The sequence below is a fragment of the Myodes glareolus genome, chromosome 14, assembly GCF_982192425.1.
Source record: "Myodes glareolus chromosome 14, mMyoGla1.1, whole genome shotgun sequence".
In the NCBI taxonomy this organism is placed as follows: domain Eukaryota; kingdom Metazoa; phylum Chordata; class Mammalia; order Rodentia; family Cricetidae; genus Myodes; species Myodes glareolus.
Genome location: NC_142039.1, coordinates 40027122 through 40052658, shown reverse-complemented (window position 1 = coordinate 40052658; position 25537 = coordinate 40027122). Strand labels below are relative to the sequence as shown.

Genomic DNA, 25537 nt, shown 5'->3' with positions numbered 1-25537 from the left:
AGAATTAAAAGGCAGGGAAAAAAATCTCTAGCCCAATAGGCAGCAGTGGAGTAGATCTCAGACACAGCAGACAGAATCTGCTGTAAAGAAAGGCTTTTATGAGGGTTGGGGAAACACGTACAGCAAGCATGCATAAAAACCCTCTGAGAAGCAAAGGGATAATGTGATGCCAGAAGTGGAATTCTGGTCTCTTCCTGAGGGCTGGGGGTTTTAAGGGTCTTTGAGATTGTCTTCCTATTCCAATTTAGGACTGGTCAGTTTGAACAAAGACAGGGAGGCTGAGGGGTCCACAAATCTGGGCTAAACTCTTTCTGGTCTGACCTTGAACTTGTCCAGGTCACAAGCAGAGGGTCCCTATTGTGTGGAAAATCCCCACAAGGCCACATTTAAACTGCCAGTCTTTTGTCTTGGGTCCAGAGGGTGAGGAAGAAGCCAGCCATTTTGAAATTTTACCATTTCTATTATCTAGCCAAGGCCCTTCTCTGTCTACCAGGGGATCTAATCTCTAGTCCCTCAACATGGGATCGCTTATGCCAGACTACATGTTAATAGTCACAGTTACTGGTGTGTTAGCTACTTTTCTTTCTACGGCAAAACACTTGACAGAAGCAACAAAAGCACCTTAGGAAGGGTTTACTGTAGGCCCAACATGGCAATGACGGCCTGGTAGGGACGGTGGCAGTGAGGCACCAGGCAGCTTTGTCTGAGGTCAGGAAACAGAGAAAGGACTACTGGTTGCTCTATCGTAGTCCCTTCTATTGCTGTGAAGACACCACGACCAAGAACGGCAACTCTTCTAAAGGAAAGTATTTAACTGGGACTTTCTGGAGATCGAAAAAGTGAGCCTATTTCTACCTTGTCTGATGGTCAGAGAGTCTGTGTTGGGTCCAGGGGGGTCGCACAAAAATGAGAACACCACCAAGTCTAATAAACCAGAAACAAACTTTATTCTAGAAACCAGATCCTAGGAAAACCAGAAGCAAACTTAGAAATAAAAAATAAAAATAAAACACCGTGGGACACAGCTGAAACCACAGCCAGAGATGGTGTTTGTTTGGCTGTGGCCAAAAGGCTGGTTTCTGAACCCACTTTTTATAGTAGGGACACCAGGCATTAGCTCTGAACAAAAGAAGTTTTACAACCTTGCCCTGACCCTTGGGTTGGTCAGCGGAGACCCTAAAGAGGGGAGTGAGTGCTAATGTCAATGGGTAATTAGGCAGCCGGCATGAAATATGTTTCAGAAGAGATTACAATGAAGGTCACTAATTGCGAGAAAACAGATGTCTTTAGCAATTAGTCAGAAAGGGACTGCTAGTAATACTAGGTTAGTAAATTAGGATTAACTGGTTCTTAGGCTGAGAATTTAGGAGATAACAGAAAGCTTTTCACACTATATCAAGGTAAAACTCAGATACTGACTGCCATATTTTATAACCTCCAGTATCAGAGCTCATTAATTAAACCATTGTATTTGTCTCCTGGTACCTCCAGGTGTAAACTGGAGTCTTATGCCTCTCCTCTGGTGGCGCCAGTTTTCCATAATGGAGACGGTGTCTAACCCAGAGGTCACAAATCTCTGTCTCCTAAAGGTTAGCCCAGTTCACATCTGTCGTTTATCAGGGATGGCCAGGACACTACTCTCAATCTGTAGAGGGAGACACTCTGGCCTTGTAAATAAAACAACCAGTTGTAAAATGACCTACGCTTCCCAAGCATCTGAGAAAATAGCTCACTGTGAATGAATGATCCTTGATCTGCTGAGAAAGCTGCTGACAGTCTGTTCTCATTCTCCTAGACTTATAACTTTATATTTCTTTATTTCTACATTCTTATTTTTGGAATCTACATTTTTATTTTCTTATTCCTGGACTCTTCATCTGGAGGTTGCTCAAAATTAATGGCAATAATCAGGGCTACACATCCTGACTCAGGATGTGGTTTCTTAGCTCTTTTGATATTAAGACAGCTCACACAGGTAGAGCCATTCCATCCTGACAGCCGGTCAGGATGTGCAATTGTACTTCTGCTCCTTCTTCTTTAATAGGAGGTAGTAGGGGAGTGGCTGCTTTCAGGATACTTGGTCTAGGGTGACTTCACTGCCTAAACAACAGAATGCTAATGACTTGATGTCTCAAACTGTTGAAGCAATTAACTGTTCGAGTTGTCCTTTGTATCATGTAAAAGAAGTCTTTTGTTGCCTTCTTCACCTTTTTGTATTGAGGTACAAAAGTATATGGAAAATTAAACATAGGTGATTTCAGTATTCACTGGAACTCCCTCCCGATACTATACTGTTTTCTATTTTATTATTTTACTCACATCTTCATATTCTTTACTTATTTTTCTGATCCCCACACGCCTACCCTGGCGTATGGTATTTTTGTCCGGGCTGGTTCCCAACAGGGCTTGCTAACAATTCAGAGGTTTAGTTTATTGTCAGCATGACAGGAAGTACGGCAGTATGCAGGCAGACATGGTGCTGGAGAAGGAACTAAAAGTTCTACATCTGGCTCCATAGGCAGCAGAAAGAGCAGGACACTGGGCCTAGCTTGGGCTTCTCAAACCCCAAAGCCCACCACCAATGACACACTTCCTCCAACAAGGCCATACCTACTCCTACAAGGCCACACATTCTAATCCTTTCAAATAGTGCATCTTCCTATGAGCCCTATGGGAGCTGTTTTCATTCAAACCACCACACTCTGATCATACTCTGCTCATACCCCAGCCTATATGATGTTGCCACACACAGGGTGAGTCTTCTCAGTTAATCCTCTCTGGAAATCTTCACAGGCCAACACCTAGAGGTTTAGTTCCTGGTGATTCTAAATCCAACCAAGGTGGCAGTAAATATTAGCCATTCAACTGGGAAGTGCTATTCAAATTTAGGGGTGTAGACAGCAACGATAAACTCTCAAGCACCTGGTGAAGTCTGGCATAGCAGAAATCTGCCTGCCCAAATGCCAAGGGGACAAGGAGCTCACCACACACACCATTACCCTAGTGGGATCTGACAGTGTCTGCAGGAACTCATTTCCTTACCACACAGGGCTATCAAGCACTGCTGGTCCCACTTCTGAAATGTCCTTCTGTCCTTTGTGGCTGTCACGGCCTTAGTTCACATATGAGCTTCCAGCTACATCAGCAAAGTCATAACGAGGCTTTTGGTGTCCTGCTCTTCACATCTCTGAAACATTTGATAGTGACGCTTTTCAGCAAACAATACAGGTCACAGCCTAGCAGGAAGGCCAGATGACTAGAAAGTCATCTCACTTTTGAGATGAGGGATTGCCACCTCTGCACTGTCATCTGGAAAAGGACAAGGGCTGTAGAAAACATGTCCTATACTGACGCTGCTAAGATTTCTATGCAAAATAACCAAATAGATCACTATCCTATTTTCTAAAAATTGTCTTCCTATGCTGCAAAGATCAAGATTTACCTTCTATGAATTAGAGAGGGACCAAGAACATAGTACCTGGTTCCAATGAATAAATGTCAGCCTGGGAAACAAGCCACATGGGCTGATTCTCTCCACCTGCTTGATTTGACTCACATGGCATTGGTTAGCAGAACTTTCCCCAAACCATCCTGACTAAAAAGTTACATGAAGAAACAAATGCCAAGTTACTCTCTAGTCACAGAGAATTAAAATACCAGTTTCACAAAGTGGGGTTGGTCTCGGAATGGATGTAAGTTCTGGGAAGTCAAGATTCTAGTTTCTATAGATAATACCTGCCTTTTATCTCTCTAAAACGCCTGTAAAAGTGTGAGAAACCATAACATTTATAAATGAAAGGCAATTTTCCCTAACTTTGCTGGATCCAAAACACCACCAACTTCCGGCCTACATTTTAGTTGAAGTGGAAGAGCGTGCCTTCCTGTCCCTGTAGCAGGCCACTGTTCTCACATTGGAAGATTTTCCTCACTGCAGACCTTTCAAGACTGTCTCGTTTTCAAGGGGAGAGAAACATTGGTAACAGCTAAATTAACTCACATTGGGAGTGCTTCATTAGGCCTGTTCTAAGCACTTCACTATTCTTGGTTGTTTTCTTACTCTTTGTTCTTTGGCTCTTTGACTTTTTCGTGTTTTGGGGGGGGAGGGGGCACACAACCCAGATTCCAAATAAATCACCACAGAGTCTTATTCTTTCTTATAAATACCTCACCTTAGCTTGGCTTATTTCTAGCCAGCCTTTCCTAACTTAATTATTCCGTCTACCTTTGCCTCTAGGCTTTTATCTTTCTCTACTTCTGTATACCTTGTCTACACTTCTTACTCCATGTCTGGCTGTGTGGTGGGTGGCTGGTCTCTAACATCCTCCTTTCCTTGTTCTCTTGCTCTTACATCTCCTCCTCCCAGATTTCTCCTGTTTATTCTCTCTGCCTGCCGGCCCCTCCTATCCTTTCTCCTGCCTTGCCGTTGATCATTCAGCTCTTTATAAGACCAATCAGGTGTTTTAGAGAAAGGATCACTGCTTCAAAGAGTTAAACAAATGTAGCATAAATGAATGCAACACATCTTTGTATCATTAAATAAATGTTCCACAGGACAAACAAATGTAACACGTCTTAAAATAATATTCTACGACAGTTCACATTGGGGTTTATCTAGTCTTCACAGCAACATCAGCAGATAGGTACTGTAGTGGGCTGAAACAGGGGCCTGAGTAAGAGAGTGGGACTCAAGTTACTCTCTTCTAAGGCCTGGAGAAAAGTAGAAAGGTGCTGGGAGCAGAGGTCCTTACGCTCACATATAGCACTCGAGAAACCACACGCAGGATTGTATTTTCAAAGGAAAATATGTATAACCTGTTTTCCACCCAAAAGGTTGAGAATGGAGGTGGCTAATAGCTTAGGTAACCCCTGTGCTATCTGTATGGCCAGGCCATACCTGGCTCCCTCCAAGCTCACACAACCAGGATCAGGGTTGGCTAACAGTATAGATGACTTCTGCACTATGGGTATGGCCAATGGCTCTGCCAGGCTGCCACAAACAGAACCTGATGTGGTAGACAGTCCAGATGTCCTCTGCCCTATCTGTAAGACTGAGACCACACCAGATACCCTCCCCCAGGCCCTTAAAGTAACACATGTAGTCAATCTATAGAGCCCATCTTTAAGAATAAGTCACATGTACTTTGCAAAGAGATTCAATGTAGTCATATTTTAAGTGTTATTGTGCACATGGGATTAATTGTCATCAGGAAACTTTTGTCCAAATTGTACTGTGCTTAAATCTGCCTGAACTAAACCGCCTGGTGGCAGAGTCTGCAAGTTTGAACCAACTCTGGCTACTGGATTTCCTTCTCCTGTCACCTGGATCATTACTGATACCGCTGTTTGAAGAGCCGCCCACAGAAAGGGGAGTGTGACCTCAAAAGCAAAGACACACAAGGCACTGCTGTTCTCTCCCTGCTTTCTTGGATCATATGCACATTATGAATGCACACACATGTACATAAGGACCACTGTGCCATCTCTCCAGCCCTAATCACAGTTTAAAAAAGGGCCTTTCCCTCAACATTAACTAGTTCTGCCATAATTATTAACTATTTCTTGACTGCCGACATCTCCAGTACTAACAGACTTGAGGACAGAGCAGGAATGTGTGGTTTGTGTTTTCTTCTAGTCTAGCAGGCACCCATTTTCATTTACAGTAGGCTTTACAGCAAAGCCAGAAATTCCCTAAGAAAACAATCTGCCTTGAACTCAGTTATTTACCTGCCTCCACCTCCCGAACGCTGAGTTAAAGATGTGTGACCACCACTGCCCAGCTAGCAATTTTGATTTCTATTAACTATGCATGATGATTTCCAGTTAAAAATCTGAGCTGGGCTCATAAAAGAACTCAGTGACTGGTTGGTAGATGGTCACAGCAAAGGATGTCCTCACACAATCATCTAAACTGTGGTCCAGGGCTGGAGAGATGGCTCAGTGGTTAGGAGTGCTCACTGCTTCTAGAGTGGGCAGAAATTTGGCACCGGGCACCCACTGTGGGCAGCTCACAGCTGCCTGTCTAAGGCCCTTTTCTTATCTTCAGGGACACTCACACACGCCATCCACTCAGATAAACACATACACACATAAGTGAAAATAAATCTTAAAAAAAAAAAAACTTTTCACTTTGGCAACAAATAGACTAAATTTGAAACAATACACGGGTAACCCCTGTGCTATCTGTATGGCCAGGTTGTCGGGGCTCCTTGCATATCTTTTGCTCGCTATATACTTTAACTGAATTCACTCATTCACAACTGAAAACATGGCTAATGTAGATCATTCTCTGGACTGTATAAAATGCTATTATCTGATTCTGATACAAGGAAATCAAGCATACATGAAATAACTTTACACGGTGGCTTAGTTTCTGTACTTTGGCAAAGAGGCAAATCAACCTGCCTATCAGAGCCTGAGAGACTCTATAAATACGAAGACACTCAAAAGCTACACAGTGTGGGCTGAATAAACTAATCTGTGAACAGCGTAGCGAAGAACAACTAACTAAAGGATTGGGTACTCAAGTGTAGGTCAATTATTCTTTCCAGGTACCATTTAGAAGTTAAATAGCCAGGAATGGTGGTACATGCTGTTAATCCCAGCACTCAAAAGAGGCGAAGACAGGCAGATGTTTGTGAGTTCTAGGCCAGCCTGGTCTACACAACAGAGATAATATCTCACAAAGTGAGGACTAGGGCTGGGCCAACTGAAATGAGTCTTACGTACACCCTCGGCACTAAATCTTGTTGTTCTCAGTTGTTAGGACTGAACTATCTCCAAACTCATAAGCTGAAAACTCCCCCATATAATGTTATTAGGAATGAGTGTCTAGAAGGTTTAATTCTAGAACACTCAAGAACAGGATTTCATAAAAACCTTTTTCTCTCTGTTTTCTGCCATGTAAGCATATAAGATCGTAGCTGACCATAATCAGACAGTGGACCCTTTCCAATCTCCAGAACTGTGAGAAATAAAATTCTGTTGTCTAAACTATACCTGTCTATTTGTTATTGCAACCCCAGCCAAGACACCACATGCAAGCTGGGTTAAACACCAGTACATACTGTAGAAGTGGATCTCTCTAGTTGTAACTCCTAGAAAAAGATATTTAAAAGCTACAAGAGGAAATAATTGATTTTTGAGATAAGAGTTCACCGCGCTGTCCAGTCTACTTTAGACTCCAGCAGTTGTGACCGTCTCACTTCAGCCTAAGAAGATGGAAATACAGGTACAATGAACCTGCTGCCAAATTTTAATAGTCACAGGCAATTGAGTTTGATTGTATTTTATAATTATTTTTATTTAAGGGGCCAACTTCCTGAATAATGTTTAGTGCATTAGAACAGGAGCAAAACAAATTCCTATTTACTGAAGCACAAATTTCTTCTCCTAGCAAAACATGCATAAACTTGTAGGTCCAAGATGAAGTGTGGATGCATAGTGCAACTATTTAGGAACAGATTGTAAATATACAAAACTCCAAGCGACCTTTCAAATCATCTCTCAATCTTTTATTTCACCCCATTCACACAAGACACTTAAAGTAGCTTGCTCCAATGTTGCTTAATAACATACCTGGATTAGTTCAGCCCAAGAGCCTATCTCATCATGAGATAGGGAAAACTTAACAATACTTTAAGGAGCTCTTCACCCCACTCTGATCCATCACTATAAAACCAAAGTGAGGAGAGCAGCTCCATTTATGATGTTCCTAGAGCAGCTATGCCAGGGTGCAGTCTCTGGTGTTTGTTGAGAGTAGAGCGATACCTGAAGGCTTTTCCACAGTCACCACACCCAAAAACCTTCTCTCCTGAATGAATCTTCTGATGCTGAGTAGGGTAAGTGTTCCGGCTCAAAGTCCTTGGGCATTTGTTACAGTTGTCCGGTTTCTCTCCAGTGTGAGCACTCTGATGATCAGGTAAGAGCACGCTCTGGGGAAACGATTCACGTTCATTGCACTTATAGGGTTTCTCTCCTGCATGGGTCTGCTGATGCTGAGTCAGGTGGGAGTTCTGACTAAAGGTTTTTTCACATTTGTTACACTGGTAGGGTTTTTCCTCTGTGTGAGTTTTTTGATGTTGTGCAAGAGAGGAACAATGTCGGAAGGTCTTACCACACTTGGGACACGCGTACGGCTTTGCTCCTGTATGAATTCTCTTGTGTTGTGTAAGGTGTATTTTCTGGTTAAAGGCTCTACCACATTCATTACACTTGTAAGGTCTTTCACCAGTATGGATTTTCTTATGCTGAATAAGTGATGAGCCATAGCTGAAGGTTTTCCCACATTCAGGACACTGATAAGGCTTCTCTCCAGTATGAATTCGCTCATGCTTAGCAAGAGATGAACTCCGAATAAAGGCTTTTCCACATTCCTTACATTCATAGGCTTTCTCCTGGGAGTGGGTTTTCTGATGCTGATGAAGGTTTGACAGATAACTGAAAGCCTTTCCACATTCACTGCACTCAAAGGGTTTTTCTCGAGTATGAATTCTCCGGTGTTGAGTAAGAGAGGAGCAGTAACTGAAGGCCTTGCCACAGTCACTGCATTTGTAGGGTTTCTCTCCTGTATGAATTTTCAGATGCTGGGCGAGGGACGACCAGTAACTGAAGGCTTTTCCACATTCTGCACAATCATAGGGCTTCTCACCAGTGTGTGTTTTCTGATGCTGAGTCAGGTTTGAGTGCTGACTGAAGGCTTTGCCACATTCATTGCATTCATAAGGCTTCTCTCCAGTGTGAATCATATGGTGACGGATAAATGTCGAAGGCCCATTGAAGGCCTTCCCACACTCGTTACACTTATAGGTTTTCTCTCCAGTATGAATCTTTTGATGTTGAGTAAGGTGTGTGCTCCTGGTGAAGGTCTTTTCACATTCTTCACATTTGAAAGGCTTTTCTCCTGTATGAATTTTCTGGTGTTCCATAAAGTGACCTCTCTGGCTGAAGGACTTTCCACACTCATTACAAGTGTATGGCTTCTCACCGGTGTGGATTCTCTGATGCTGAACAAGATGGGTCCTCTGACTAAAGGCTTTCCCACATTCATCACATTTGTAGGGCTTTTCTCCAGTGTGAATCCTTTGATGTTGAGTCAGAGATGGGCCCTCAATGAAGCCCTTTCCACACTGGTCACATTTGTACGGCTTATCTCCTGTATGAATTCTCTGATGATTTATAAGGTTTTCACTTCGGCTGAAAGCTTTGTTACACTCGTTACATTTGTAGGGCTTTTCTCCGGTGTGCGTTCTCTGATGGCGAATGAGAGCGGAGCAGTAAGTAAAAGCTTTGCCACATTCGCTGCACTTACACAGCTTCTCTTTCGGGGCGGGCTGTGAATTCTGCTGGACTCTTGTTTTGGTGGAAGTTTGTTCTAGAACTACTTCTGTTTGTGATACAAGGCTTGAACTCACGCCGAGACTGCTCTCACACGTGGGTACTGCTTTTGCTGTTATTTTTATTTCCCTTGGCAGAGTCTGCTGATTTGCCTGGAGCGTCTCTAAACTCCCACCAGCCTTCCACGTTTCTAGGACGCTGCAACTGTAAGAACCAGCCCTTTTGCAGTTGCTTGTTTGGGCCTCAGAAGACAGATGTTCTTCAGAAGTGTCACACTCTAAGGGTGACACACCATTTCCAGGTCTTATCTTCCAGTCTGAAAGAAAAAAAAAAAGATACCAGTATTTTCTGGACAGAGCGAAAGAAAACTTGTTGGAGATTATTGAATCCTTTGAGGGCTCTCAAATATATAAGCTTATTACCTGGGAAGAGAGTGGAAAGAGCTAAGGAGAATAAACTGAGAGTGCAAAGAGAATGCACACTTCAATTCCACAGATGATCTCTAAGTCAAGCAAGAATAACAACAGTTAAAGGGATAGGTAAATCTAAGAGGTGAGTAGGATGTGGTCTTACACACCTTTAATCTCAGCACCTGGAAGACTGAGGTACTACTACCACAATGGCAGTCCTCACCTTATTGTGAATGACACCCTGCTTCAGTAGTCTAAGCGTCAGTCTGACTTCATTGCTGTAGTCCCTGAAGGGCCTGAAGACCTTTGAGCATGACAAACTCCATGTGAATGTGAATAGCACTGGCCACATGGAATCCCAGGTAAGACTACCCTGACTACAACCATCACAAAACTTCTAGTTGAGCAATGTGGGGCTAAGTTAAAAAGGTATAAGGACACAGACAATTCTCAGAAGAGAGAGTTTGGGGTATCACTATCAGTGCAGCCCAGGTAGAGTACAGCATTCCTGCCTGCCACCATGCCCACAGACTTCCCCAAGAATGGTGGACCACTTAAAGCATAGGATCACGGCATTCGCCCTCTGGGTGACTGCACTCTGCTGGTGACACCATACCCCAGACGCAAGGACACAACGGCTAAACAGACTGGGGCCAAGCATGCTGTGGTGAATGTGAACAAGGCAGACACCACGCAGGCCTCAGAGATGGTGGGGTCAGCACAGCTGGAAATCCAGGAGCTGCTCACCTAGCTTGGCTTTGAAGGAGAGGAGACTCCAGTCATTGCAGGCTCTGTGCCCTTGAGCAATGTGATTCTGAGCTAGGTGAGAAATCGCTGCAAAAGCTGCTGGATGCTGTGGACACACCTGAGACCTGGAGAAGCCCTGTCTGCTACCTGTAGAGTCAGGTACTACTCTATTCTTGGCTGGGACACAGTGGGGACTGCTACATTAGAGCACGGCATGCTGAAGACGGGAGATGTGTACGAGTAGCTGGGATAGAACACGGGCATTTACACTGTGGTGATTGACAGGCACTGAGACATTCCACAAGAGCTTGGAGAGGCCTGAGGCAGGGGTAATCTGGGTGCTCTGGAACAAGGCAGAGGCGGAAAACTTTGAGCATGATTTGGTGATAGTTAAGCCAGGCTCAGCCCGAAGTCACCAAAGGGTGGAGGCCTATGCTTCCATCCTCAGCAAGGAGGAGGGTAGCCACCATAAACCCTGTGTCCCGTTTTATGCCTATCATGTTCTTTCTGACTTGGGGAACGGGGGAAGGAACGTGCCATGCCAGAGGTAGACCTGAAGCTCAGAATATGCTCGCGGCAGCCCACGCTGTGAGAGAGAGGTGAGCACTTCACCTTGCAGGATGACAACAAAGCTCCGCCACTGTCCCTATCACTGAAACACTAGCCATGACAAAGGAGAACAGAATCTCACATGGAGAGGATCAGGTTTTTGAGCTTAGGGCTGCCCTGATCCTTCCTGTGGACACAAGCTGGGCCCAAGCAGAGTACAATGGACACGTCTGCTCATAAGAAGTGGCCTGGTAGGTGAAGTAACTAATTGTTCCATGAATTTAGGAAAAAAAAAAAAAAAAGGTAACCAGAGACCACTGAGGGTACAAAGAAAATGACTGACTCTGAAAGATGCAGTATGAATTGAAATTCCTTGTTAATGAGCAACAAAGCAAAATTTTAAGGATGCTGAGATAAACTCCAGACAAACAGGAGACACTTAACTAAGACTTAAGATTGTTAGCCTGGAAACCAGAAGTAAGAATTCATCTTTGCTAAAAATTTAGAAGGAAATAATACATAATAATTCAAATCTACCATTTTGGAATTTGGAAGTAAGAAATGGAGGACTATATGGTATAGGAGTGGAAGATGCCAAAAACAGCATTACACTAGGATGCTCATGCGTAAGATACAAAATTCTAGCTAAAGTGGAAAGAAAATAGTTGAAGCCACAGGAATGTTTATGAGAACAGGACAGAGGTGGGGAAGACCCTCAAGGGTGACAGAGTAAAAGAAAACACTTCTCCAGTTCTACTGGTAACAGGACGGTAAGAAAAGACACTGCATTGGAAGTCCAGTCACACACTGCAAGCATGAACAGAATGCAGACCCCATGCTGCCCACTATCTCCTCCTCATAGCTCCATAGATAATGGGATAGTGTGCATCAGTGTAGGTAGATTAACAGTAGCAGAAGAACTTCTTCAGCAAAAACATGGTCACTGCACATAGCTTTAGCGATGTGTTCCAGACATGTTTTCACCAAGAGAAATGATACCCAGAGAAATATGTTTGTATAGCAAATAATCATAAAGAGTATCTTCTGAGGCTGATGAAACAGCTTAGTCAGTGAGGGTACCTGTTGCTGTTGGGCCTGATAATGAGTCCAATCCCCCTGCCCCACACAGAATGAGACTACTGCAAGTTATCCTCTGGCCTCCACATAAACCTGCACTCCTGGGCAACATACAAATAAGATAAATTCAATAAAGAATATCTTCTGAAAAAAAAAGAATATCTTCTGGATCTACTGTAGGCACTGTGTGGCACATGAAGGGCATAGAGCCTTGTGCTATCAAGAAAGAGAACACAGAGTCTTGTGCTGTTAAGAAAGAGAAAGTGAGCTGGGTGGTGGCGGCGCACGCCTTTAATCCTAGCACTTGGGAAGCAAAGGCAGATGGATCTCTGTGAGTGTGAGGCCAGCTTGGACCACAGAACAAGTGCCAGGACAGGCTCCAAAGCTATACAGAGAAACCCTGTCTTGAAAAACAAAAAGGAGAGAGAGAAAAGTGTTTGATAACCAATCACAAGTATGAAACACATGAAGGCAATGTGGTATCAACCACAATCAATGCCCACACAATGTCATATTCTCTACTCAATGATCAAGAGAACTATCTAAGAAAAGAATGAAGGATTAGAAAAAATTCTAGAGGTAAATGCTGACTAATACTGCACCTCTCACAAAAGCAATCTATATAAAAATTTATAGGCATTGGCTAACATATTCCTATACAGTATTTGGAGAAGTAATTGAGGGTGTTGATAAAAAGGCTACAAAACAAACAAACAAAAAAACCAACAACAACAAAAACAAGCAGACAGACCTGTGAGAAAAACCATAATCAGGATTACAGGTCTTCAAGACATCGTCAAGAAGGAGACAACTGGGGGCCTGGAGAGGGAGCTCCATTAGGAGCACTTACTATCCTGACAGTGGAGCTGGGTTTGGTTCCAGCAACTACAAAGTGGCTCACAACTGCCTGAAACTCCAGTTCCAGGAGATCTGACACCCTCTTCTGATCTCTGTGGGCACCAGGCCTGCATACGGCAAAGAAACATACATGCAGGCAAGCAGTCACACATATACACCAAAATGAATAAATAATATTTCTTAAAAAGTACAGCAGAAAGTTTTACTAATAGGTGATACCAAGAGGAAAAATAAATTTCAGAGATGAAAGTCAAGGTTGAGGCAATAATAAATTTAGACACTGATAAAAAAGGATAATCAATGAGCATAGACAAATCTGCCAAGAACTCTGAGATAAGCTTCATAGTAAAATCAAAGAATCTGGAAAAGGAATTGAGATAAAATTTAGAGGTATAATTTAATAAAATTATAGCATAAAATTACCCAGGCCTACAGGGGGGGAAAGGACATCCATACACAACAAGCATATAATACTACAAATAGACAAGAATACGTTAGATAATCAAGATGTTAAAATTACACACACACACAAAAAAAACCCAAAAAAACAAAAAACACAATATTAGAAACTGTATGTATGTGGGAAAAATACCAACCCACATACATCAGAGAAAAACCCAAAAAGTCAGAAAAGCAAGTCTTGACATTTCAAACCCTGGAAGTAAATTAACCAAGAAGATTGCTACCCTGGGGCTAGAGAAGTGAGTCAGTAGTTTTAAAAAACTTGTTGCTCTTACAAAGGACCCAGGTTCAGTTCCTCACAGCCATCTGGTGGCTCACAGTCAACAGCAACTCCAGTTTCAAGGTTCTGACCCCCTCTTCAGGCTCTTCAGGCTCTGTGGGTACCAGGCACACAAGTGATGCACACACATACAAGCAGGCAAAATATCCAAACACATTAAATAATCTAAAAAGAAGACTGTTGAGGCTAGAGATAGCTCAGTGGTTACAAACACTGGTTGCTCTTCCAGAGTGAGGGTTTGATCCCTAGAACCCATATGGAGGCTCACAACTATCTTTAACTCCACTCCCAAGGATCCAACTCTTTCATCTGAACTCCAGGAGAAGTGCATGTATGTGGTGACAGATAAGCATGCAGGTAAAGAACCCTAAAGGACCCATACACACAAAATAACTAAACTAAAAATTAAAAACTGTTATCCTCAGAAAAGTTATCTTTTCCAACATTTCAAGACAGGCATGTGGTAGTTTGAATGTAATTGGCCTCATAAGCTCAAAGAGAGCTTTAAGAGGTGTGGCTTTGTTGAAGTAGGTGTGGCCTTGCTGGAGGAAGTGTGTCATTGTGGGGTAGGCTTTGAGGTCTTCTATGCGCAAACTACTCCTAGTTCAGTTCACTTCCTGTTGCCTGCAGATCAAGATGTAGGCCTCTCAGCCCCTTCTCCAGCACCATGACTGCTGCACACTGCCATGTCCTGCCATGATGATAATGGTTTAAGCCTCTGAAACCGTAAACCAGCCCAATGAAATGTTTTTCTTTATAAGAGCAGTCATGGCGTCTCTACACAGCAATAGACACCCTAAGACAAAGCATAACCTAAGGCAATTAGCATACTGCAGGACGCACTTAAAGGGATACAATAAGCAAGAAAATGGAAAACAGCACAAGAAGAGTACGTGAGAGAATACATTTATTTCATGACAGGAAAAGGGAGCCAGAAACAAATCCAGCATGCCTAATACAGTAAAACAGAAACCTCTTAATACAGTAGGGAACAAAGAAAAGAACAGCAATGATCCAGTCAACCAGAACAACCAACAAAACCATAGGACACTGCAAACTCTTCAATAATAACTTCAAATGCAAAAGGCCTCAACTCACCAATGTACAAACACAACTGACAGGATTAAAAAACAAGATTAAACTATTTGTTGTCTGATAGAAACACACTTTCCCTTCAAAGACACTTACAGATTCCAAAAGATGGAAATCAACACACCAAGCAAGTGCAAACTTTTAATCTACTCTGTAGATCAAACTCAGAGATCAACCTGTCTCTGTCTCCCAGTGCTGGGATTAAAAGAATGCACCACAACCACCACGACCACCACCACGACCACCACCATCACCACCACCGGCTAAGCAAAGGCAAACTTATATTAAGCTAGCAGAGCTATTTTGATATTGGATAAAGTAGACCCCAAACTAGTCAGAATAGATAAAGAAGGCTACTACATATTAACAAAGGGGACAACTTATTAAGAGGATATAACAAATGTTTAGGTTTCCAATTTAATGTAACAAATACTGAAAGGCACAAAAGGCCAGACAGGCCTTCATATAGAAATACTGAAACACTTGAATAATCCACACTCACCTTTATATACGTTCTCCAAATCAAAAATCACCAAAGAAACTTCAGAGCTAAATTGCACCATGCATCAGTTAGATTTAGATATCTGCACAACAGTCTACCCATCAGATATAGAATGTACGTTCTTCTCAGCAGCCCTTGAAATCATCTCAAAGATCACAAAAAGGCCTTAATAAACACAAAAGGATCAAAATTAATTCAATGTATTTCATCAGGTCATAATGGAATAAATCTGGAAACTATCAATAAGCAAAGACACAGAAACAACATAAATTCTTGGAGACTGAAAAAGATTCTTGTGAATGAACAGTGGGGTCATTGAAGAAATCAGGGAGGAAATAAAGAACTTCCTAGAATCAAAAGAGAATGATAGCACAATTTACCAGAACCTCTTCGATAGAGCTAAAGCAATTCTAAGTCTATAGTAGTAAGTCCATACATTAGCCACTGCCCTCCCCCCAAAAAAGGCACCCAGAGTAGGTATCACAAAGGAAAAAAGACAAATAGCAAACAAATAACCTAATGATATATCAGTGTTAGTTATACACACACACACACACACACACACACACACACACACACACACACAATTTTAGAAATTATGTGTGTAGGCGTATGTATTTGGGTGCCTATGCCCAAAGAGGCCAGAGGTATCAGATTCTTTGGATCTTGAGCTAGGATGGTTGTGAGCTATCCTACAGAGCTACTAGGAACTGAACTTGGGTAGTTCAGAAGAGCACCAAGCTCTCTAACTCCTAAGCAATTTCTCCTCCCAACTTCAAAGGTCTAGAAAAAAATAATAAAATTAATTAAAAAACAAAGAAAACAAAAAGCAGCAAGCTGTGTAGTTTTTTGTCAACTTGATATAAACTAGAATAATCTGGGAAATGGAACTTCAGCTGAGGATCAGTCTGGATCAGACTGGCCTGTAGGTAAGTCTGTGGGGCATTTTCTTGATTAACATTAACTGGAAGGGCCAAGCCCACTGTGGGTGGTGCCACCCGTGGGCGGGTGGTCTTGAGTTGCAGTAAGAAGGAAGCTGAGTGAGCTTTGGAGAGCAAGGAAGTAAGCAGTGTTCGTCCATGGTTTCTACTGTAGCTCCTGCCTCCAGGTTCCTATACTGTTTTGAGTTCTGGCCTTGGCTTCTCAATAACGAACTATGACAGGAAGTTTAAGCCAAAACAACTTTACTTCCCAAGTTGTTTTTGGTCATGATATTTATCACGCAATAGAAAGCAAAGTAGGACAGAAGCCAAACCCAAAAGCACATGCCTAGAAATAATGATTAGGGTTGAAGGTAAAGAAAGAGGGACTTAAAAGGGCAATGCATAATGGCAAAGAGATAGTTCCTTGAAGAGATAAATAGATTGACAAATTTCAAGCCAAACCAACAAAAGGAACAGAAAATGCACCTTTGCAAAATTACAGATTAAAAAGAAACTGTTGGGGCTGGAGAGATGGCTCAGTGGTTAAGAGCACTGCCTGCTCTTCCAAAGGTCCTGAGTTCAATTCCCAGCAACCACATGGTGGCTCACGACCATCTGAAAGGAGATCTGATGCCCTCTTCTGGCCTGCAGGCAGACACACAGACAGAATATTGTATACATAATAAATAAATAAATAAATAAATAAATAAATAAAATTAAAAGAAACTGTTTACAAAAGACACCAATGAAATTCAGAGGAGTACTAGGGAATACATTGAAAATGTATTCAAAAATCCAGAAAATGTATTCAGAAAATTTTGGAGAAAGGATAAATTCCTAAATACATGTGAGTTAGCAAAATTAAATCAAGATAGATGCAATGTTTGCAGACCCATAACAGTAACGATATTTAAGCAGTAATAAAAAGTGTCTCCAAAAAGAGAAGTCCAGAACCAAATGAGTTTATTGATGAATTCTACCAAACTCTGTAGAAGAGCTAAGATTATACTTCTCAAACTTTTCCACAAAGCAGAAAAGGAGGGTAACACCACCAAACTCATTTTACAAAGCTAGTATTACTCTGATATCAAAACCAGATAGAGACAAAACAACAAAGTATAGACTAATTTTCTTGACAAATATAGGTACAAGAACTTGCAGCAAAATACTTGCTGGCCAAATTCAAGAACATTTTAAGATCACAGATAGCAACCACATTGCTTTTTACCCCAGGATTGCAAAGCTGATTCAATACATACAAATCTGTTAATAAAGTAAGATGTAAATAGACTAAGGACAAAAATCACATGATCATCTCAATATATGCAGAAAAGGCATTTGAGAAAGTTCAACATCCTTTTACCAAGATAGTCCTGAAGAAACTAAGAAAAAAAGGAACATAATGGTGCTGCAAATGTCAATTTCATTTTTTGGTTTTTTGTTTTTTGTTTTTTGTTTTTCCGAGACAGGGTTTGTCTGTATAGTCTTGGCTGTCCTGGAACTTGCTCTGTACACCAGGCTGCCCTCGAACTCACAGAGATTCACCTGACTCTGCTTCCCCAGTGCTGAGATTAAAGGCATGCACCACTACTTCCTGACTATGATTCCATTTTCTCTATGGCTGAATAGAATTCCATTGTGTAGATATATCACATTTTCTTCATCCATTCCTGTGTTTACAGGCATGCTGTACTATTCTGAATAGTACAGTAATAAACAGAGTAACTAGATTATTCCTGAGTCAGAACGTGGAAGAAATTCCTTGTGCAGTTTGGGAACTGATGACTTAGAAGAAGATTATTCAGAATCTCAAGGACAGAATGATAAAGTGACAGAATATGAAACTATACTTGAGAGTAAGAACAGAGTAAGTGCTTAAAAAAAAAAGCCTGCAGGTGTGGAATTCATTTTTATTTTAGTTTGGATGGGAACAAAGAAAAGAGACTGAATGAGAGCCAGTGTTGAGTAAAAGCATCTGGAAATAGCGTGTGTTTCTGTTTGATGCTAACAGAAATGGAACCCTAAAACAGAAAGTGAGGAGACAATCCTGGACCAAAAGTAAATGGGGGGAGAGAGTATGGAGAGAAGGTTGAGAGGCCTGCTTTAGGGCAATCAGGAAGGATGCCTCCTAAAAGGGAATGTCAAACCGAGTCTCCTCTCTGCACAGGTGATGCTGAGTACACATCTACACACAGAGCCACCTCCCACCAGCCTGGCAGCTGCGGAGAGCGGTCCTCTGTTGTTACACACTACTCACCTTCCATGGAACCAACAGGAACGTACGACTCCTCAATCCATGGCTCTGTCCCTTGTTCTAGCTGGGAAATCATATCAGGTTTGGAAACCTGGAGTCCTGCTCAGAGGGGGGAAAAAAAGGAATCTGTCTGCAACAAGGAAAAAGCACCACATGAGAATGCAATCTCACCATTCTGTAAGACATCCACATGGGAAAATCTGGAGGGACGGACAGCATACAACTGGCATGAACAATGGGGCAGTGGAGAAGCTGATCTGAAGAGAGAACCATTAGTTTGCTGCTCCACTTAGCAATGAGGAGAAACTTCCAAAATTTAGAATTGTTGGTTCCTAAACTTAGATGTCTGTCACATCTAAGCACCTAAAGTGCCTTCCACATCCCATCTAACTTTGGGACCACACCCATCTGCAGAGACCAGGTGTGTTCCCTCCTCCAAAAAAACCATCAAAACTTGGGGCTACCCTACCCACAGAGACAAGGTGTATGTTTGCCTCCCACCGTTTCCATTACCTACAGAGACCAGGTACATACCCTTTCCCCACATCCTGATCTTTACTTGGGGGTATTACCCTCACCTATAGAGACGAGATGTGTATAATTTTCCAATGTCACATCTCTGAACAAATCTCTCTGTGTAGGATCCAGGTGTTTCCATTCTTCCTGGGTGAAGTTCACGACAACATCCTTAAAGGTCACTGATTCCTAGAACATCAAATGTTCTACTGCTTAGACTTAGGAAATAAGAAAAATTAATAATATCCATAAAAGCAAAGCAGGTGATAAAAGTGAAACTAGTAGGTCACTAGGATGTTCACTTTTGGAAAAATTTAAGAGTACTGTTGTGTGATATTTGCACACTGCATGAAAATGTACTGCTGTAACTGGTGTAATAAAAGCTGAATGGCCAACAGCTAGGCAGGAGGCATAGGTGGGATTTCCACACAGAGAACTCTGGGAAGAAGGCAGAGTGGCCAGCTAGACATGGAAGAAGCAGAATGGGCAGAACAGGGAGCTGAGGTAACAAGCCACATAACAGAATGTAGATTAAAATAAATGGGTTAATTTAAGATATAAGAGCTAGTGGGGGGGGCTGGATAGGTAGCTGGGTGCGGCAACCACATGGTGGCTCACAACCATATGTAATGAGGTCTGGTGCCCTCTTCTGGCCTGCAGACATACACACAGACAGAATATTGTATCCATAATGAATAAATAAATAAATATTTTTTAAAAAGAACTAGTAGGATGAGCTTAAGCTAAGGCTGAGCTTTCATAATTAATAAAGAATCTCTATGTCATTATTTGTGAGCTAGTCAAAAAAAAACTCATCTATACAGTACTTTGCCCAAAGGACTGGTGTCAAGACTAAAATAAACACACCCATGTGAGGGTGATAGTATAGCTCACTGGCAAAGCATGGACACGGCCCTAGGGTCAATTCTCAGCACCAAACCCAAAACCTAAACCTAAAGTTCAAAACCAAAACCTTTTTTCCCTGTGAAGTACCTATTTAGGTACCTAAGTAGGTGCTCAGGTGTTACTGGCCAATGCTGTCCTTGTTCTTCCTCCACACCTCTGAGTACTAAGACATAGCAAATATTAATATTACAAATGGGATGGATGAGGAGACTTGCCCTATTGCATTTGTGTGTGTGTGTGTGTGTATGTATGTGTGTGTGGAGAGAGAGAGAGAGAGAGAGAGAGAGAGAGAGAGAGAGAGAGAGAATTTTAAGACAGGGTTTCTCTGTATGACAACCCTGAACCCTGGCTGGCCTAAAACTCAGAGATTAGCCTGCCACTGCCTCCCCAGTGCTGCAACTGCACCGCACGCCACTGCCCTATTACATTCAAAGGACACCAAAGTATAAAGTAACTGAAACAGTGTCATGTTATAGAATAAAATTCAGTAAGAAGACAACAGCTCAGAATAGGCCCATGTGTTTAATCATTTCTCAAATTAATTAAGATACAATCGATTAATCACTAACTAATACCATTACAATTAACTTGATCAAACAAAAATTCAAGTAAGACCTTGACATCTTTACAACATACCTAAACATTCCTGTGGGCTTAAAGATTATGTTATGGGGTGGTTGGTTTGAGAGACGGTCCTGCTATATTATCCTGGCTGGCCACTGCCTCCTAAGTGTTAGGAAATTAAAGGTCTGTACCAGTATCACCAGCTTCATTTTGGACTTTTGGCCTCTATGGCTTTGAGCAAACTAAGCTTCTGTGATTATAGTAACAATATGAAACTACCATATGTATTGGACACTTCACCCAACATGAACAAATTTACCTTCCTGTATGGTACTCTCTGATCATCCATATGACGGCTAATATTCTGAGCAAAAGAAAAGTCAAAACAAATCTTTGTAAATTTGAAAAGACTCAAGTCACACAAAGTGTGTTTTCTGACCATGGATCTGTTCGCTCACTACTTAGAACAAGATGATGGTTTTATGAATTTCCATGTATGTTAAAACTTATCCAGTTACAGTTGGCCTCTACATCTGTGGATTCAAGCAACTGTGGATTAAATATGTTCAAAGAACGTGCACAGATGTCGTTCTTGTCACTGTCCCCTAAACAATACAGCAGAAGAACTACATGATGTTTACACTGTCTTTACAGTGCACTAGCTAAGTGTCTAGGATGACTAAGGTACACAGCAGGCTGGGGACAGGTTATATGCAGATATTGTGCCACCCAAGTGAGGGGCTTGAGGATCTACACGTTTCGGAATCTGTTAGGTGTCCTAGAACCAGTTCCTCCGGGATACAAAAGAATGACAGTATACTTTAAATACACACAGTTTACTGTCACAGTATTCCTCAAAAGAAGTGATGCCAGCAGTACTTAAGCTGAAATTGGGAAGAACCGGGGTGGGCGGGTTGGATAAGGATAGGGAACTTGATGAAGGGGGTTTGAGGTTGATTAAGACCTGTGGGAAAATTCTCTCTCCCTCTCCCTTCCTTCCTTCCCTCCTTTCTTTCGTCTAAGTTCTCAAGAAGATACATTTTTCTAACAGCTTTATGAGGTCCTATTTCCTACACTGAAAACTATTATGAATCACAGAGGACCTAGAGAATAAAGCCTTCACACTTCTTATGAGATATTCAAGATTTTTCATATTCTGACCGAATTCAATTATTTTTTAATTTTTCAAAAGAAGTCATCTCTAGCTGAAAGACACTTAAGGAAATGTTCAACATCCTTAGTCATCAGAGAAATGCAAATCAAAACAACTCTGAGATTCCATCTTACACCTGTAAGAATGGCCAAGATCAAAAACACTGATGACAACTTATACTGGAGAGGTTGTGGGGAAAAGGGAACACTTCTGCATTGCTGATGGGAATGCAAGCTGGTACAACCCCTTTGGATGTCAGTGTGGCAATTTCTCAAAAAATTAGGAAACAACCTTCCTCAAGACCCAGTAATACCACTTTTGGGTATATAGCCTGATGTAGGAGGGTCTTCTTTCTATGTGTTGCTTTCATTGGTTAATTAATAAAGAAACTGCTTGGCCTGATAGGTCAGAACATAGGTAGGTGGGGGTAGACAGAACTGAATTCTGGAAGGAAGAAAGCAGGGTCAGAGAGAGCTGCCCACCATGAAGCTGCCAGGTAAGACATGCTGAATCTTTTCTGGTAAGCCACGCGCTCCTGGTGACATACAGATTATTAGAAATGGGTTGAATCAGGTTGTGAGAGTTAGCCAGTAAGAGGCTAGAACTAATGGGCCAAGTAGTGTTTAAATGAATACAGTTTCCGTATAATTATTTCGGATAAAGCTAACCGGGCTGTTGGGGGCCGGGCAGGACAAAAAGCAGCCCGCAGCTCCTTTTACTACATATCCAAAGGATGCTCAATCGTGCCACAAGGACATGTGCTCAACTATGTATGCTCATAGCATCTTTGTTTGTCATAGCCAGAACCTGGAAACAACCTAAATGCCCCTCGATTGAAGAATGAATAAGGAAAATGTGGTACATTTACACAATGGAGTACTACATAGCAGAAAAAAAATAACAACAGCTTGAATTTTGAAGAAAAATGGATGGAGCTAGAAAACATTATTTTGAGTGAGGTAACCCAGACACAGAAAGACAATTATTACATGTACTCACTCATAGGTGGTTTTTAAACATAAAGCAAAGAAAGCCAGCCTACAAACCACAATCCCAGATAACTTAGACAACAATGTGGATACTAAGAGAGACTTACATAGATCTAATCTACATGGGAAGTAGAAAGTAGAAAAAGACAAGATCTCCTGAGTAAACTGGGAGCATGGGGACCTTGGAGGAGGATTGAAGCGGGGAGGGGAGAAGCAGGGAGGAGAGCAGAGAAAAATGTAGAGCTCAATAAATATCAATAAAAAATGTATATAAAAAAAGAAAAAAGAAATCATCTCAGCCAGGCGGTGGTGGTGCATGCCTTTCATCTCAGGAGGCAGAGGCAGGAGGATCTTTGTGAATTTGAGGCCAGCCTGGTCTACAAAAGCTAGTTCCAGGACAGCCAAGCTACAGAGAAATCCTGTCTCAAACAAACAAACAAACAAACAAACAAACAAAACAAAGCAAAGCAAAAAAGTCAGCTCCTCCAAATCGTTCTCAATTTATGACTGTTAGCAGTACGTACCTGCACACCTCTGCTTATAACCCTCTCCATACCTAGACTCGGTTTCTCCCTCCAATATTCAAATGTCACTTGTCCTTCAGAGAGTACAATTCCCCACTGTCCATACAACGTTCTGCCCCTTACAAACTGCACACACCTCTCCCATAGCACTCATTTCACCTTTCATGAATGAATTCACCTATTTTGATTTTTATTGGTCATTTTACTCTTGTCAAGTAAAGAATTAAAGGTTATACTTCTCCCCCACACCCATAGTGTTACAAGATACTAAGTAAGAGGTAAATGGTGAATACATCCTTGAAACTGGAGAGGCAGAGAAGGATCCAGGTGAGATCACAGGGCAGATGAGAGCCCAGAAAGACTCGCCAGTGATGATTTGGGGGTAAACACACCTGACAATAAAAGATACATTATTCTAAGAAGTGACATGGCACTTAAGAAAAATCTCAACTTACCTGAAAACTAGTTGATGGGAGTAGAGGATGTCCCTCGTGGAGACCGGTGGATTCTGCAAAGGACAGGCCTAAGGAGAAAGAGGCCACGGTGAATTTGACTACTCTGTTGCTGCAAGCAATCCAGAAAAAAAACTCACCTTTCTTCCTAGAAATAACAACCATGTCTCTCCTTCCTTTATGTCTGAATCCCCCAATGCCCCAAAGGAGTCAACTGAGGCCTCTGTACTATCCTGAGTAGGCTCAGGAGAAAAACACACTGCCTTAAGATTCAGCTTTTTCTCTTGATATTTAACTACTCACATGGTTCATACAGCTAAATCTGAGGTCCTCCTTAAGTAAGGCAAGATATTCCTGCTCTCTTTTCTCTGCTACACATAAAATGTCAATAAACAGCAGGAAATGAAGGTGAATGCCTTTAATCCAAGCACTAAGGAAGCAAAAACTTGTGGAGCTCTGTGAGTTTAGCGACACACACAACGTACAGAGTTGTGCAATCACATATACCTAATGAAAGAAAAGACATGCAGGCAAGTACTAATACACATAAGATAAAAATAAATCTAAAAAATTTAACAAATAGTAACATATTATACTCTCAGGTATTTTTAAAGGAACATTTAAAGAACTACATTTTTAGGCACCACAATGTTAGAAATAAGTTAACTAGGAACAAACTTCTCAGAAGTCTAGAGATTTTACATGGACCTATCTAAAGAAATGAGGCCAGGTTTCTTGAAGGAGAACTTAGGAGGAGTTCTAACAGCTGAATTCGCAGGTAATGGCAGCATTGTGAAAGAACGGTCAGTCTCTAGTGCTTTTAAGATCACAAGAACAGGAATTTTTGGTAAAAGGAACTAAAAACCAAACATGCTGTTTGGACCCAAAATGGATAGTTTAGGGCCACAGTTGCCCCGCACAAGCTTGAAAACATTGCTATGTGCAAGGTATTTCATTGAAGAAATAAAGCACTTTTTTCTGACTACAATTTATTACTCTAAAATGTAATAAAGAAAAACATCAAGAGGATTAGATATTTTGAACTGTTGTTCCTTTCCAAATTCTTATGTCCGGGAGACAGTATTAACTCTTCCAAGGCTCTTCCGATGATGTAATCGGTTCCTTTACCCCTAACCACATTGCTTCCTCCTCCCACCTCTCAGTTCGGGGGCGGGGGGGCCCTCCGGCCGGCTCTGCCGTGATAGTCCCCTTTACCTGCCATCTCAGGAGCTCTACGTGTTCAGCTAGAACGTGGACACGTGGGTAGCCAGGGAAGCTTCAGTCTGGGGCTTGAATATCCCGCTCCCCTCCCAGGGTGGGTGCCTTATGCCCTCCGTGGTTGGCCTACAAGGCACAGGATGCAGTCTGCAGCACGCGTCTTACAGTCGCACATTAGACCCATACTGGGTAGCCAGGAGGTCCTGCCCAAGAGAGGAGAGCACAGGGGAGGACTGAATTACCACAGAGAAGCACACAGTACAACGGGAAGGAGCAGAGCTCTGCCTTGTAGCAGAGACTCTACTTATGAGTCAGTCTGGCTAGGCTCCCTCCACCGGGTGGGTCCGCGACCTCCTACTTCCCAGGCAGCACCTCACCTCAGCCGGCCCGGCCCAGAACAAAGAAACAAAGCTTTGGGGAACAGGCTGGCCCCGGCATCGCCGAGGGGAGGCGCGCCCCCTTCCCTGACTTCCCGGCTTCCTCCAGCGCAGGCCTCATTACGCCATGACGTCACACTCCTAGGGCACTGGCAGTTGCCATGGTGATACCTGGACTCCAGTCTAGTGACGCATTCCTTAGGCTCCTGGATCCAGAAGCATGGGGTGGTCACTTTGGATTCAGGATGTGAGCCTTCGCGGTAGAACTGGCCAAATGCCCACCTCTTTCCACGCCCACAGTCGGCTTAGCGGTCACTTCCGGTCGGGCAGACCCTTCCCCTTCTTTTCCCC

General features: G+C 42.3%; 1 protein-coding gene and 1 pseudogene across 4 annotated transcripts; one reads left to right on the top strand and one right to left on the bottom strand.

Annotated features, from left to right (window-relative positions):
• Nucleotides 1-7496: 7496 nt before the first annotated feature.
• Nucleotides 7497-25500, bottom strand: Znf184 (zinc finger protein 184). Of its 4 annotated transcripts, none has more exons than XM_048461056.3 (6): nt 25358-25500; nt 24807-25012; nt 23595-23662; nt 19066-19192; nt 18491-18586; nt 7497-9649 (listed from the first exon to the last, which is right to left on the bottom strand). In XM_048461056.3, the coding sequence occupies exons 2-6, from the start codon at nt 24811-24813 to the stop codon at nt 7701-7703; spliced, it is 2247 nt and encodes a 748-aa protein (XP_048317013.3). In that variant the 5' UTR covers nt 24814-25012; nt 25358-25500; the 3' UTR covers nt 7497-7700. The 4 variants fall into 4 exon arrangements, with proteins under 4 accessions (XP_048317013.3, XP_048317012.3, XP_048317015.3 ...); XM_048461055.3 differs by lacking the exon at nt 25358-25500 and adding an exon at nt 25187-25302; XM_048461058.3 differs by lacking the exons at nt 24807-25012; nt 25358-25500 and adding an exon at nt 23895-23962 and having other exon boundaries at nt 18491-18617.
• LOC125417328 (elongation factor Tu, mitochondrial pseudogene) lies at nt 9895-11041 on the top strand (annotated as a pseudogene).
• Nucleotides 25501-25537: the final 37 nt, after the last annotated feature.